This window comes from Porites lutea, chromosome 2 (genome assembly GCF_958299795.1).
Source record: "Porites lutea chromosome 2, jaPorLute2.1, whole genome shotgun sequence".
Lineage (NCBI taxonomy): Eukaryota > Metazoa > Cnidaria > Anthozoa > Scleractinia > Poritidae > Porites > Porites lutea.
The window spans coordinates 46,604,309-46,618,621 of NC_133202.1; the positions used below are offsets into that span (position 1 = coordinate 46,604,309).

Below are 14,313 nucleotides of genomic sequence, written 5' to 3' on the forward strand. Positions count from 1 at the left end.
GGCGGGTAGCCCCCATAATCGTACTTCCTCATCCTCGCGGATCTTGCGTTACTGGAGGCGGTGTTCGTGGACAATTATGTAATAGTGACTTTTGCCCATAACGTGTTTGAACGCTGCAGATCGTTGACTTGCACCTATTTTCGGTTTTATTGAGCTTAATGCCCAGTTTCCTTTTTCATCGATGTACTGTGCGTCAAAATAATCTCTGAAATGTGTTTTTTATTATGATCCAAAAGGGCAATGTTGTTTATAAGGCAAATGCGCACTGTCTTTTGACTTGGCCTCTGTCATTGGTTCCAGATACTTGTCCCAAAAACCCAAAGAAAGCAGCATCGAAACCGAACACAATTTTCAAGCTTAACAATTTTTCTTCCAAAGCTAATTTGCCAGCTGTAGTACCAGCAGGGAGCAAAAACTAGTTGGTTTTGATGCCTAACACAAAACGTTTTGCTCAGGAAACATGTACCATGGAGTTCTTCCTCGAAACTCCACCAACGCGTTGCGGTAGACAGTGAATAGTAGTTATTTTGTTGAAGAGATCTGTTAAGGAAATGATCAGAAACTAAATACTTCATATTGGGGTCTTACCGGTTGCTTCACTTTTTTTAGTTACTTACAAAACCCGTCCTATGGAAATGCTGGAGAAGTTGAACAAGATTTATTGAGGCAAAGAAACGATCTTAGAGTGAAAGAATGGTTTTGCTGTGTCGCTAAAGATCAGGTAGGCAGGAAAGAAGCTCTTCTTGTTTTCAGGGCTCAAACTCATTTGTTTTGTTCCTACTTTAGCAAAGTTTTGCGTTGATTTTGATATTTTTTAGGAGTGAAATAAGTAAATTTACAGTCTCGCGAATTTTTGCCCTATTTTCGAGGGCTTCTTGAAAGGTTTTTTTTATCATCTTCAAACGAAAAGCTAAAGAAGCGGTATATAAACTGTGAATTTACGATGTTGGCAAACTTGAAATGTAGTGAACTATACAGCCGGTATGAAGAAAAGTTTAGGATGGTGGAGATAAACCTGGATTACAAACGACAAACGTGAAAAACTACAACTCTGTTCTCTGAACCAGTATATACTGCATGAAGTATAGTACTTACTAACTTGTTGTTTTTTTGGAAACAAAACTTGGATGTTATCAGCTATCTTAAGATTTTTCGGAAATATTGCTTTCGTTATGACACTTTTATGTTTGTTGTAGACTAAATTGTTTACTGGAGATGTGCTTAACAGACTGAACGTCACAGAGGATGATCTTCAAGATGAAACGATCAGCGATGACGAGAGTTCTGTAACAGGCACAGTTGACAAAAGACAGAGCGTTCATGTCAAGGGAAAGAAAATAAGGAAAGCTGGTCAGCATGAGTTCGAGGACCACACTTTTAAGAAACCGAAATTCTGCTTCTACTGCAAAGGTCTTATAAAAGGTAAGTAAATCAGCGGTCAATTTAATAAAACTTTAACAAGTATAGTTTACAAGTCAGTCATTGTTTTAGAGTCTGAAAACGACAGCTACACTTGTAAATTGCACTTGTAAAAGTTTTATTCAAGAGAGAATAAAAGAACTAATTTAACGGAAGGGTACTTCCTGGGACGGTTATCATTAGATCCCATCGACCCTAGCCCCTTCGGACACCTCGTCTTATTTACTCAGCGTAGTTTTCCCCATCAGGGCTAAGCACTGCCTTTTACTGAATAGGGTTAAGCACTGTTTCGAAACTGGTTAGTTCTTTTTTGGGGGTTGGGGTTGATCAGGGTTAGGGTTAGGGTTAGGGTTAGTGAGGTATCAATATATTTTTTTTAAATTGAAGGGACTTCCATTTACATGAACATTTCCAGCTTGAAATATCATCTAAGTGTGATACATAAGCAGAAAACAGTTCTACCTTGTGTAAATTTCATAACGGGAGAAAGGGGCTATGGCCGATGGGATCTAATCCTGACCATAGACGTTCGCAAACTTTAATGGCTGAGAAACGTCATCAAGTCCAAGCGCGGCAGCCTCAAAGCAAAAAATGAATAATATTGTAATGGCGACTGTTGAATTCTTTCTTGACAACACTGAAAAAAAGTTTGCGTACCTCTTCGGAAACCAACTTCCGATTAATTCAAGCGTTTAATCGGTCTACAAGTAACTTTGGTGAAATTCACGTATCCCAAAGGCTAGACTGGGCGTTTCTCTCATTTTTTTCTCTTGTTTTATTAATTGATCCCAGGTACATAAATGGTTTTAGCATCAAAGTCCCTAACATACTTTAGAGTGATTTTACTTAAACCGTGAAACAGATACTAACAAATAGTGCGAAATAGTGATAGGTAAACAAAAGAAGACAATAGAATTAGTGCATAATAGTGCGTGGTATTCACGGTTCAAGTAAAATCACTCTATTATTCTTCACAGTCCACCCAGGCTAATCTTGTATGGAGATATCAGTTTCGTCAACAAAAGATCTGGGTAGGAAATTGCAACCAGGTTTCTCCACTCCAACGGACACTCCAACCCTAATGACAATCTTATGTCTTTAAAACTAAGGCTCAGAACAAAGAATTAGTTAACAAATAATAAATTTGTTATTTCTACACACCCGCTAAATTTTGCAGATTACTGGGCTGATGTGGCAGGTATTATGAAGAGAAAATTCAGTCGGCAAGAAAGCATGGAACCTATCTTGATATGTAGTGGTTCTGAACCCGGCACCATGTTTTTGTCTCACTAATAGGGTTAAGACGGCAAGGTGTTCGGTGCAAAGCCTGTAAAATGAGTGTACATCATAAGTGTCGGGATAATGTACCCTACTGCCGCGGCGAAATAGTAAGCATTCCTTGTAATGTCATAAATAAAGTATAGAAGCGATGACGTCTTAAAACCGAAATTTAAGAAGTTATTGGATTTGGGTGGAGTAATCGGAAAGAACATGATGAAAACTGCTTTAATATTTGCCAAAATTCAGCTGATTAGAGTGAATCAGCGCTGAGATATCACCAACGCGAACGACTTCGAACGAATCCTTCGAAAACTGGCGTGGATCCTACCCTTTACGATCCATGTGAATTTTAGAAGAATTTATATGGAGTCATCAGAGCAAAACTTTGCTTATATCTCACCGCCAGCAGAATTTTGGTAAATGGACAGTTTTCTTCTTGTTCTTTCTAAATATCTGTGTCAATCCCATGACTTCACAAATTCAATATTTTTGTGATGGACTTCTATGCCGTATTAAAACCAAATCCACAGTCAGCTAATCAGAGCGGTTACAGCCAATCAGAATTCAAAGGAACGTTAAGTACACGTGACTTGCGTCAAGCAAGGGTAAACATGTGAGGGCAGGTCTCAATTGCTTGAAGTTTTTTTTCAGCTAACAGCCTCCGCTTTAGGCTTTTAAAAGGGGAGAGAGGAATAAAAAAGCAATATTGGGAAGAATCGCCTAAGGGAGTCCTGATTAAATACCATAATATTCTCAAATTGACGCTTGGATAGAGCCTCTTGTAAACCTGACGTTCACATTATCTCGTGTTCTTTGCACGAACTGCACGTGCAATAGCCGGTTTTAAAAACCCAAAATTCAGAGTACGTATAGGAGGCTTGCACTAGAACCTGTAGCGTTATCTCTGATTAAAGAGATCTTCTAACTCACTTCTCTCGTTGCTGAACTCCTGAACGTATAAAAACACAAAAGTAGTAAAGTATTCTTTGGCCAACGTTGAACGTTTGCGCGCAAATACGCTTCAGTATGCAAGTTTTTGGTCAACTGACCCGCATTGCAAGTGCCAATCAGGCACAAAAGGTAATGTAAAGGTAAGGTTTACATGACGCATTACCCAAACTACAATTTTGATAATATTATGGTATTTTTCGCAAGGGCCTATTCAGCCAATCACAGTTAAATAATAAGCCATTAAATGTGTTTTCCCTTAGCCAGTTGGAAAGGGCCAGTCACTCAGAATACAACGCACGGACGAGGACGACTCCGACGAACACGCTTATAGTGATGTTGAAGATGTTCCAACCCCACCCCCTCACAGGAGAGCTTTGGGTCCAACAGCGTCATTACCTACTTTCAGGACCAATGATTTTTATGGTGAGAGCGAAAAAATATTACTTGCCTGATCTTCATCGAGGGAGTGGATTGGCGTGTAACAGAATTCAGAGTAATTACTTTGACCAATCACGATACGCGTCGAGGTTCACATGAACCAATCAGGACTCGGCTGACGCCAAGCACTGGAAACGCAAGTGAACAAATCGAGATTCGTTGTGGTTGTAATTCTGATTGGTTAAGAAAGTGTCGCGAGATTTTTTAGCCAATCGGAAAGCTGAAGAATGTAAAACCAAAGTTACCAGTAACTCGGCTACTTTGGACACTCATTAGACCTCTTTAGCGTGGGTCATGTGCTGTTCTAAAGGAAATGTGTGTTTTTTCTTTTAGTAAATTATGCGCACTTGTTAACTCAAGCCCGTTTTCTGATTAGACGATTAGGTATTATGTGTTTCATAACCCATACAGCCGAAAAAATAACTCACACGTGATCAGGTCGTGTACCTTGAAACCGCTGGAAATCTATGTGCCAGTCGCACTAAGCAAAAAATGTTTTATGCTTATTATTTTTGGTTTTGTGTTGGGAGGTATAACAAAACGCTTAGCAGGACTATGGGAAACTGCTTTTTATTCTTTTGCTATGTAGCTTACTGGGACTGAGTGTTCAAAGCTCGACATTAAGCTGAGCCGAAATGTTTTTCCACGAAATTTCATTTGTTGCGTTCTTGTAAACTATTAAGGTCTGTCATGTGTTCTTTCAAAAAGTTTCTAACTTTTTTTGTGTGTGTCTTTAGATACAGCGGAGTCCATCATGGTTTCTTCTACAGCAAATGTAAGTTCATTGCTTGTGAGGCTCGAAACGGGTAGTGAATCATGTAAGCTTCCAATCCCACAAATGTCCTCAACTTTATCGGTTGAAATGTCGAGGTCAGCTAAGAACAGTTCCTACTCGTTCTTTTTGTAAACGAATGTGTTCTTTTGATTTCTCTTTGATTTGAAACCAATAAGCAAGTAGATGTTATTTTTTTTTCCTTTAGAATTACTGTGTTGCTCTTTATGATTTTGGTGGAGAAAATGACGGAGATCTTAAACTATGGTAAGCAAAGTTTGTATTTGATGGTTTGTCTTTCAATTTTAAAGAGCCAAACGGCCCGGACAGTGATCCAACATACCTTTGAGAGGAGAGCCAATCAAATTCATCAATTCTGGCCCGTTGCTCTAATGTACAAGATGCTGTTCGAAGTGGACTTGTATAATTGACTCTCTATTTGAAGGGTTTATCAACACAGTACCTGAGAGTATTTCCATACATGCACCTTCGATTTGACACTGGGTGGCACGTAATTAAGATACTTAAGTGTTGTCCAGTCTTCTTCAAATTTTTGGTACGTCTGTGATTAAAATTCAAAGAAGTTTCATGTACTTTTAATAGCCGCTGGGTTAATCTCTGTTGTTAGGGCGGCAGTGCAAACAAAACAGCTTCCGGGTCCGGTAATTACCGGGACTTTGCGGCAACGGGCGCCTGATGGGTGACCTCACGGTCTTGAAATAACCGAGGAAGACGTTCCTGCTTTTGTCCTGCAGACGGGTATATTTTCACTGTGGAGATGCAGAGCCTACCGGTTCCCCTTTATCTGACATTACTATTTCTCGGTCGGATTCTTGGCAAATGTCCAGCCGGCCCCGGGCTATCGAACAGCAGTTTTGTCGCGCTCTGAGATGACCTCGAAAAATGACCATGCCAATTCCTCTCATGTCCTCCTTTGCTCCAGGGGTCAGGGCTCAGGGGTCCCTTGGAACATCACGTGGTCTGAATTGGGAAAACAAAGACACAAGCGAAGAGGTCTATTGGCATTTATAGCACATAGAAAGCATAGGGCTGTATACATTGACCGGTGTTAAATGAAAGCTTTATTTTTCCTCTTTAGTGCTGGCGAAAAAGTAAAAGTTATCAATAGTGCTGATGAACACTGGTGGGAGGTATGCATTCTTTTTTTGGCTATCAATCGAGTTAAAAAAATTGTAGACATTGTTGTTGTTGAATTCTCTGGGACATGATCAACACCAAGATAAAGTAGTGGTTTAAGGCTGGTTTTCACTAGCGACAGCGTTGGAGTCGGTATCAGAAGCGCAGAACTTTACGAACTGGTGAAAACAGCGTTCTGATACCGCTTACGACTCCATCGTTTGCGATCAAGTGAAAACTGGGTCCTCGGAGTCGCAAGCAGAAGCAGAGGAACTAAACCAATCACAAATCATGGGAACGTGCATTGTGATTGGTTTATCCTTCCGCTTCCGTTTCCAACTCCGACAATGTGGTTTTCACTAGATCACAAGGGGAACGTAAGCGACGGGGCCGTAAGCGGAAATGGTTTCGGTCCGATTCTTCCGACTCCGATTCCGTCGCGCTTATGACTCCGCTTACGACTCCGATTTTTGATTTTCACTAGGTCATAAGCGCTCTTACTACTCCGATTACGACGCGGACTCCGACTCTGTCGCTAGTGAAAACCAGCCTTTAGGTCTAAACGTAAAACTGTTTTGCGTAGTTATTTATCGATAGAACAGTGACCTGTTCTTCTGACGTGTGACTCGTCACAAGCAGGTTGTACCATATACAATTTTGGGTCCGAAAAGTTTACTGAAAATAAACTACTATCCACTGACCAAGGTTAGGTTGGGATCAGTGTCATTTTCTCCACCCGTAGACCTGGGCTCTAAAATCTATGCCCGTTTTCAGGCCTGGCGTAGGCAGAAATTATGTTATCATTTCTTAGAACGCCAACAGAAAGGTTTCTTAAAATCCATTTCGAATTCGCATATTATTCTTTCTTTCTTATTCATTTTTTAATTGAAACGACAAATACGTCCATGCACTCTCGAATTCCCTCGAAAACCATACGCGAATTCAGACCAAAATAGGCAAAGTCTATGCCCGTTTTCAAACCAAAACGGCGCAAAAACCATATATAAGGGAGTACCCTTCCCCCCCCCCGGGGGAATTTCTCTCGACGAAATTACTTGGAAAGACCGGAAATTAACAGCAAATGGTCCGCATTAGTGGCTGTCAGCCTTCTAGTCCCGTTCTTTCGCTTGTGGTTTGTTAGTAGAGGTTAACTAATCGAAAAGGGCGAAGCAGCTATTATTAACACTTTTGAATTTAAAACCAAAATTGTCTGCTTTTTCTTATTTTTATAGGGCAGCAGTAAAGGAAAGACGGGATTCTTTCCAGCTTCATATGTACAGGTATTACGTCAATAGCTAAAGTACTTACAAAAAAAATAATACTGACTTATCTATACAGAGCTGCAAGTAACGGTTGGTCATTGGACGGAATCTCCAACTAAGGCCTCGTCCACGCCTATTCGGATTTTTTTAAAAAATGGACAATTTAAAAACGTTTTCTCCTTTTTTAGAAAAATAAGCGTCCACACGTAGCGTATTTGAATCGTTTTCGCCCGTCCATACAAAAACGCTAGAACGATGGAAATACGCTACAACCAGTTACAAAAATGATGAGACACTCCCACGGGAAAACGACCTTTCTTGCTTCAAATCGCTCCTGGTCACAGGTCTGTAAAATATAAAACTGACCTCCCTCCTCCCTCCAATTCAAAGTTGTTCCTCCAAGTTTTGAGTATGGTCTTGTATTGCTAGCAACTTTGATAAGGGGTGGAGGGGGGATCACAAGCACAAAATCATGGGCAGGCCATTTATGCCAAAATACGGTACAGTGTTTCAGGTACTTTTGCAACTGGTTGTCTCATTTAAGGTTTACTTCAACAAGCGATTTCCACGTCTTAAATTCCCAAAACGAAGACTATAGTGACATAAATAAATAGAATGACACTTTGTGTTGCTTTTCCCAGCCTATACATCATTGTCATTGATAGCAAACTGCCTAAACACGCGCTTAAGAATATAGTGTCTTGTAAATTTTGCCTCAGTTTTGTTGTAACGCATGCGCCATTATCTACCGTGACATAGCTTAAAGTTTCGGCGTTGTAATTAAACTCTGAGAAGCGCGAATGCATAATATCAGCATAATTTTCCTTTTCTTGGTATTTAGAGATACTATAGTTGCGAATAAAGCTGCCAAACCTTCATTTTCACCCCTGTATCTGTAACGCAATGACATTTGATATGCAATGGCGTTATGTAATCGGTAAACCGCGTGACTTATTTTTCAACATCGCTGTTAAAGTAAGACCGTTCAGTTTTTTTCATCTGCTGCGGTGAAAACAAGATGGTTATTAAAGTCCGTTAGAGCTAGAGAGCAGAAAAAGTTGTGTGCTATCTTAATTTCTATTTTCTGACGGTCTACCATCATCCACGGTCTACCATTCTGCAACACTAAGAAATAGAATATATTATTATATTTCTCTCATATGATGGTAGACCGTGTAGACCGTGTAGACCGTTGAAGCACGTACATTCCTGACATTGCTGTGCTGGAAAATTGCTTTTCTTGGGGATAGTGTCTTCCTTTTTGCAAAGAAATAAATTTCCTTACCAAGTACAGAACTACAAAGCCACGTTATATGCGAGCTCTCGCGACTATGTTACTGAAATACGCGCGTGAATTTTCATTATCTGATGCCTATAGCCACACTCGGGCTTCAAAATCGAAACAAAGTTGTAAGACGACCAAAGAGTAAACACAAATCCAAACTTGTGTTAAGTAAAGTAAAGTCGCCAACAGCTGCTTTTTAGCGTAACTTTTCTTTCCTGTAAATGGCAGGCGATAAAAGAGGAACCACGTCCAGGTACTTATCGGAAACAACAACAAAAAGCTATCTCCTTGATCTAGCGGGGCATCTTACGTCACTTTCCTTCCATAAATAAACATCTTTTAACCGAGTTCGTAGAAAATATATTATTTTTCGCATCTCTGTAGCGTTTTAGGACCAAAAACCCCTTTCGTTGCAGCTTACTTAAGAAGGTGTGGCATCTTTTGCCACGTGCTTCCTTTAAAAGCCCAATTTCTTGCATATTACCACATAAAAAAAGGGCCAACAACTGCCGTTTTTGTCTCGCTATTTTTAAACAGGCAAACCGACAAAAATGAAATACTGTTTTTTATAACCACCTCCTTAGGTGCTAAGAGTGCACCACGTTTTACCCTGTTTAATAATCGTGCACCACGGCTATAGGGGTATGAAGGACTCAGACAACCAGTTACAAAAATGATGAGACACTCCCACGGGAAAACGACCTTTCTTGCTTCAAATCGCTCCTGGTCACAGGTCTGTAAAATATAAAACTGACCTCCCTCCTCCCTCCAATTCAAAGTTGTTCCTCCAAGTTTTGAGTATGGTCTTGTATTGCTAGCAACTTTGATAAGGGGTGGAGGGGGGATCACAAGCACAAAATCATGGGCAGGCCATTTATGCCAAAATACGGTACAGTGTCTCAGGTACTTTTGCAACTGGTTGTAGCATTCCATACGCTGTATGATCGAAAGCATCTGTTTTCGTCCGTCCATTCGTAAAAGAGAAGCTGGCGTTTTCAACAATCTCCACTCTGAAGGCCCTTTTCGAAAACCTGCGTTTTTGGTGCTCGAAAGGGGAAACCAGTGGTGGCCTCGCGAAATGTCGGCTGTTTTTTTCTGGCTACTCAACATCACGTGGTCTCCTGAGCTCTCGGAAAAAAATCTCCAGTTCATTTTTGCCTGAGTTGTGTTCTTGTGATCTTCTATTGTCGTAGAATCTGGAATTTAATGTCATTATTGTTCATCCTCTTCACGCCCTTTCTTTCAGGTCATCTCAGCAGACGATGTCATTCTTCGGTGTCTGTTCGATTTCGCAGGGCAAGAAGGAGATGAACTTACGATTCAAGCTAACCAGGTCAGTACTTTCTTTTTGCAATAGTTTCCAGTTAAACCGGCAAGTAATAGTATTGATGTACCCGCTCACATACGTTCTCGTGTGCAGCTTAAACAAGTAGGCCTGTCCTGACTGTGCTCGGCAACTTTTTAGAAACATTTGGCGTTTTGAGAAACTTTTTGCGGTTCTAGCAACCAAGAACAAGTTTTGCTTTTCTGAGCAATTTTTGAGCAAAATATAGGTTTAGAGCACATATCAAGCACGAAAGAATCAACCATTTCATAGAAAACGTCATTGTATGCAATTTTCTTGAATGTATTAATTATAGACGGTCGAGACACAAATACATTGGTATGAGATATCACATGGTTTTTTTAGGCAATCGGAAGGTTTATGTGTTCCATTAAAGTCTTAGTTTTTGTTTTTCTCTTGAACTGGGTGTCATTTTTCAGGTCTGGGCCTTAAATAGGGTATCGACTTTCGTTTGTGTCATCCCTAAATAACCAAGATTTAAGACCCAAGGCGGGGCACACATGTCCGAAATTTTTGGGAACACATCTTCCCCGAAAAAGAAAAATATGAAACGGCAAACTTATCCGTACGGCAAGGCGATGATGAAGTACACAAAATAATAAAACAAAAAATATATATCCGACACCACTCATTGGTTTGCTGCTGTGGACTTGCTGATATTTTATATATCCCCGAAAAAGACCGCCTTTCACACAATTCCGCGGGAACTGGGGTGCGATTTGTGGACCGCAAAAAGTAATACCAAAATGAAGCTTCTTTAATTCAAGCCCCGAGAAAACAGATTTATTATTATTATTATTATTATTATTATTATTATTATTATTATTATTATTATTATTATTATTATTATTATTATTATTATTGTCGTCTCTATTATCACAGTCTTTGCTGGTGTTCTTTTTGTGCATCAGCCGGGCGCAAACCATGCACCTAGAGCGACAGTCACTCAAGTTAATCATTCTGTTCATACACTGAGCACCTTTCTAAGGATTCGTGCAGATCCCAGCATGCAGATCTTTTGAATCTCTGTCATAGTAGCTCTCTCTGATACTTTCTTGATGTTTTCTACCATACCCTTCTTCACTGTACCAAGCGCATTATTATTATTATTATTATTATTATTATTATTATTATTATTATTGTAGTCACCATCTGTCTTCTCATTGGCTAAAAACCTACAGTCAACTCTGGGAAACAGCGCAACCTACAGATTATTCACTAATCTGTACCTACAGATCAGTGAATAATCTGTGGGTTGCGCGCGCAATGCATGATTTCCAAGAGCAATGTAGCCGTTGACCTTCATACTTCAGTAGAATGCCATGATCCGGAATAATCAAGGTCTCGGTTAGTATTATCAGCCTCAGCCTTCGGCTTCGGCTGATAACACTTACCTCGACCTTAATTATTCCGGATATCACAAAAACCTCATCCAATAATTGTTTATTATTTTGACACAATTTTGTTGCTTTTTGCTGTTTCAGATCATCGTTCAGGTCAGAAATGAAGGCAATGGTTGGATCGTCGGCCAAACGGGTTCAGTGGAGGGAGCCTTCCCAGCGTCATATGTCGAAGTAGTTAGCAATAATGGTCCAGATTAGCTAGAGGGTAACAAATAATCATCCAGAAAGGTGCAAGGTGTGCCGATAATGGGGACACTTGGAATACAGATGATAGCCTTCGTAGCTGGGGGTTATGTTTGGCGAGCGCGCAAGTGGGGGAAAATAAGCAAAAGCGGCGGAGCTGCGAGCACCCCTCATCGTCCTCGCGGCTACACTGCTCCTCCGTTGCCCCTCTCCAGCAAAACTGCCGGCTACGCAGGCAAGACAGATAAGGACCCAAACAATGCCCTTGACCCTAATAACAGTGAGGTGCAGCTTATAGAGACTATCATTAATAGTGAGAGGTGTGTAGAGGGTGTAGCTCTACCTTAAATCATGAAATAACGTTTTGGGAAACAAATAACTAGTTTACAAACAACTAGTTTACAACATGAAAACCCTATGTATCAACGATAAATTACAAGCCTAAGGAAGCCCTTGAGACTAAACACTTGTGTATAGATTTCTTAGTAGAAAGGTGTCCGTATTCTTAGCACAGAAGTCACGGAATGTATTATCTTTGTCATGGGTATCAGGGGCGGATCAAGGATTTTTTTTAGAATGGGGTGCACTCGTCTCTTGCTCTACTTCAACACCAATAAACCACATAGTTTTTTTTTTTGCAGAATACCAGTTGTATTAGAAAACCGCAGGTCATCTCAGGGGGGGGGGGGTGCGCACCCCCTCTACCCTCCCCCTAGATCCGCCCCTGGGTATCGTTCAAACAAATGTGATCCGTTTGTTAACGCTCTTAACATTTGGCGTGGAACACGCTGGCGTCTTTAGGGAATCGCTCACCTAAAAAAGGCATGCGTGGGGGGATTAAACAGAAGCACCTTCCGCGTCGGCGGTCCATTCTCGTCCCCATACCCCTTTGGTTGTTTTGGTCTAAATTTGTTCTCGCGGTAGGCGAAGCCAAGGGGCTCTGGGAACGACAATCGTGCGTGTCAAAGTGTAAGAGTTGTGAGGGTGTATATTGTGGTTTAATTTTGGGTTTGGTTTAAATTTTATTTCTATTTGTTTCAAATTCATTCTCATAGAGTACCACACCCAAAGCGAAAGAAAATATGCATTAAAACAAGGATAAAATTGAACCACAACATGTACAATTTATTTATATATATGCTTTTGAAATCGATTTTGTGGGAAAAACATATGCGTGTACGATTTCTGGTTATTCAAAAAATGTTCAAATACAGCCTGCTATCTTTACTCAAAACTTTTGAGACTTCAGTTTTTTAACACCGCATGCGGTCGTCCTTATTTCCTCAAAGCCGCGTGCAGCGAGCAAAAAGTAAAATGATCCAAATTATTGGAAAAATCTCTTTTTTCTGTGACTCAAAACTGCTCGCAGTCAAGTGTCTTTTGAAAATAGTTATTCACATGACAAGCTGTTGAAATAGTGTGTTTCTTTAATTTTGGTCTCAAGGGGAAGAAATGACGGAATTTTAATTGTATTTTAAATGCAAAAAAAGATGTAAGGTAATAAATAAATTTTGAAACATGTTTGCCTTTCAGCTTTTCTCTTTGCAAAGCTTGACTAAGCAGTGATAGCCATTCCAGGGGTGTTACACGCACTTATTGCGCTCACAATGGATAGCCTGTGTACAGACCCCCCTAACAGGGGCTAACAATGGAGGGTTATTTCGTAAGAGTGCATTTTTACAATGGAGGGTTAGTTCGTAAGAGTGCATTTTTACATTCCTGGACTTGCGTTGCCCAGTCCCTGTACTTAGTTTAATATATAGATTTAGCCAGGGCTAAAAGCGAAGCTCTTGATAATATTTATAGTTTGTTCAAACAAAATACAAAATCGTGTAATACTAAGCGAAGAAGGCAACGCCGGAGAACGGTGAAAAACAGCAATAGGTCTAATTAGCAAAAAATAACCTTTGCACGTACAGCACACTTTTTTTGAACATTTCTTTGCCGTTGGTTTGCAAGGTTACAATGTGAAACTTCCCGAAACGTTTTTATGGAGGAAATGTCGTACGTGTTGTCGTTCACTTTTTTTTTACTGTCGCTCATTTTCTCCTTACATTGGTGGCCGCTAGCATTTCTCATTTTGTCACCGCCGGTACAAAATGTTGCTATACCTTTTGGGTTGCCATACCTGTTAATTGAGTTATTTTACATTGGTATGCCTGTGGTACGGACGGTCGGGCCTACGGTCACGTGATTACCAAATTTTCTCGGGAAACGGACGGTAGATTACCACATTTTCTTACCAATGGGGCTCCGCTGCGCGCGCTCCGCTAAAAAGCTTGAAGTACCGAAAAAGTCGTATATTGGGCAACGGGGTTATTTACCTCTAAGAGTTTCTAAGGATGCATTTAAATGAAAATGCCAGAATAGATTTGTCGCTTACAAGACTTCAAACCGCAAAACAGTATTCAAGTATTCAAGTATGAGGCTGAAAACAGAGAGCGAGGCTACGGAAAGACTCTCGCCTCACACGCCCGCCGCATAAGACTCTTACGCCAAGCTTTACCGATTTCTTCACTGATTTTGAGAAAAAACCGACTGTTCTGCAGTCTAACAAGACTTACAACTGACTAGCAGGTATTAAGCTATTAGAGGACTTATCAGAGGCTCCATTTGCCAATGTACGGATTTTCTCAATTGAACAATGAGATCTGGCAGCCTCTCCTTCTTTCGCCTAAGGCCTACCGGTACTTCAAGGGCGGGAACCTATTACAGGCTCCTTTTTCTACTCCTTCCAATCTTCTCAATGATAGAATCAAAGATGGTGGCCACAACAGAATTTACCTCGGTGTAAGAACCTGTGAACGCCCCCCACCCTCCCCGCAAAAAGAAAAGAA

At 40.5% G+C, this 14,313-nt stretch overlaps 1 protein-coding gene across 2 annotated transcripts in view; it reads left to right on the forward strand.

The window, feature by feature from the left end:
• LOC140928825 (uncharacterized) overlaps positions 1–11,609 on the forward strand; it is a 21,991-nt gene extending 10,382 nt beyond the window's left edge. For both annotated transcript variants that reach the window (XM_073378610.1, XM_073378611.1), the window contains 10 exons: positions 610–721; positions 1,197–1,422; positions 2,716–2,807; positions 3,912–4,074; positions 4,827–4,864; positions 5,070–5,128; positions 5,961–6,012; positions 7,231–7,278; positions 9,792–9,878; positions 11,375–11,609. In XM_073378610.1, the coding sequence (XP_073234711.1) occupies positions 610–721; positions 1,197–1,422; positions 2,716–2,807; positions 3,912–4,074; positions 4,827–4,864; positions 5,070–5,128; positions 5,961–6,012; positions 7,231–7,278; positions 9,792–9,878; positions 11,375–11,491 (994 nt within the window). In that variant the 3' untranslated portion in view covers positions 11,492–11,609. The remainder of the gene's footprint in view (positions 1–609; positions 722–1,196; positions 1,423–2,715; positions 2,808–3,911; positions 4,075–4,826; positions 4,865–5,069; positions 5,129–5,960; positions 6,013–7,230; positions 7,279–9,791; positions 9,879–11,374) is intronic.
• Positions 11,610–14,313: the final 2,704 nt, after the last annotated feature.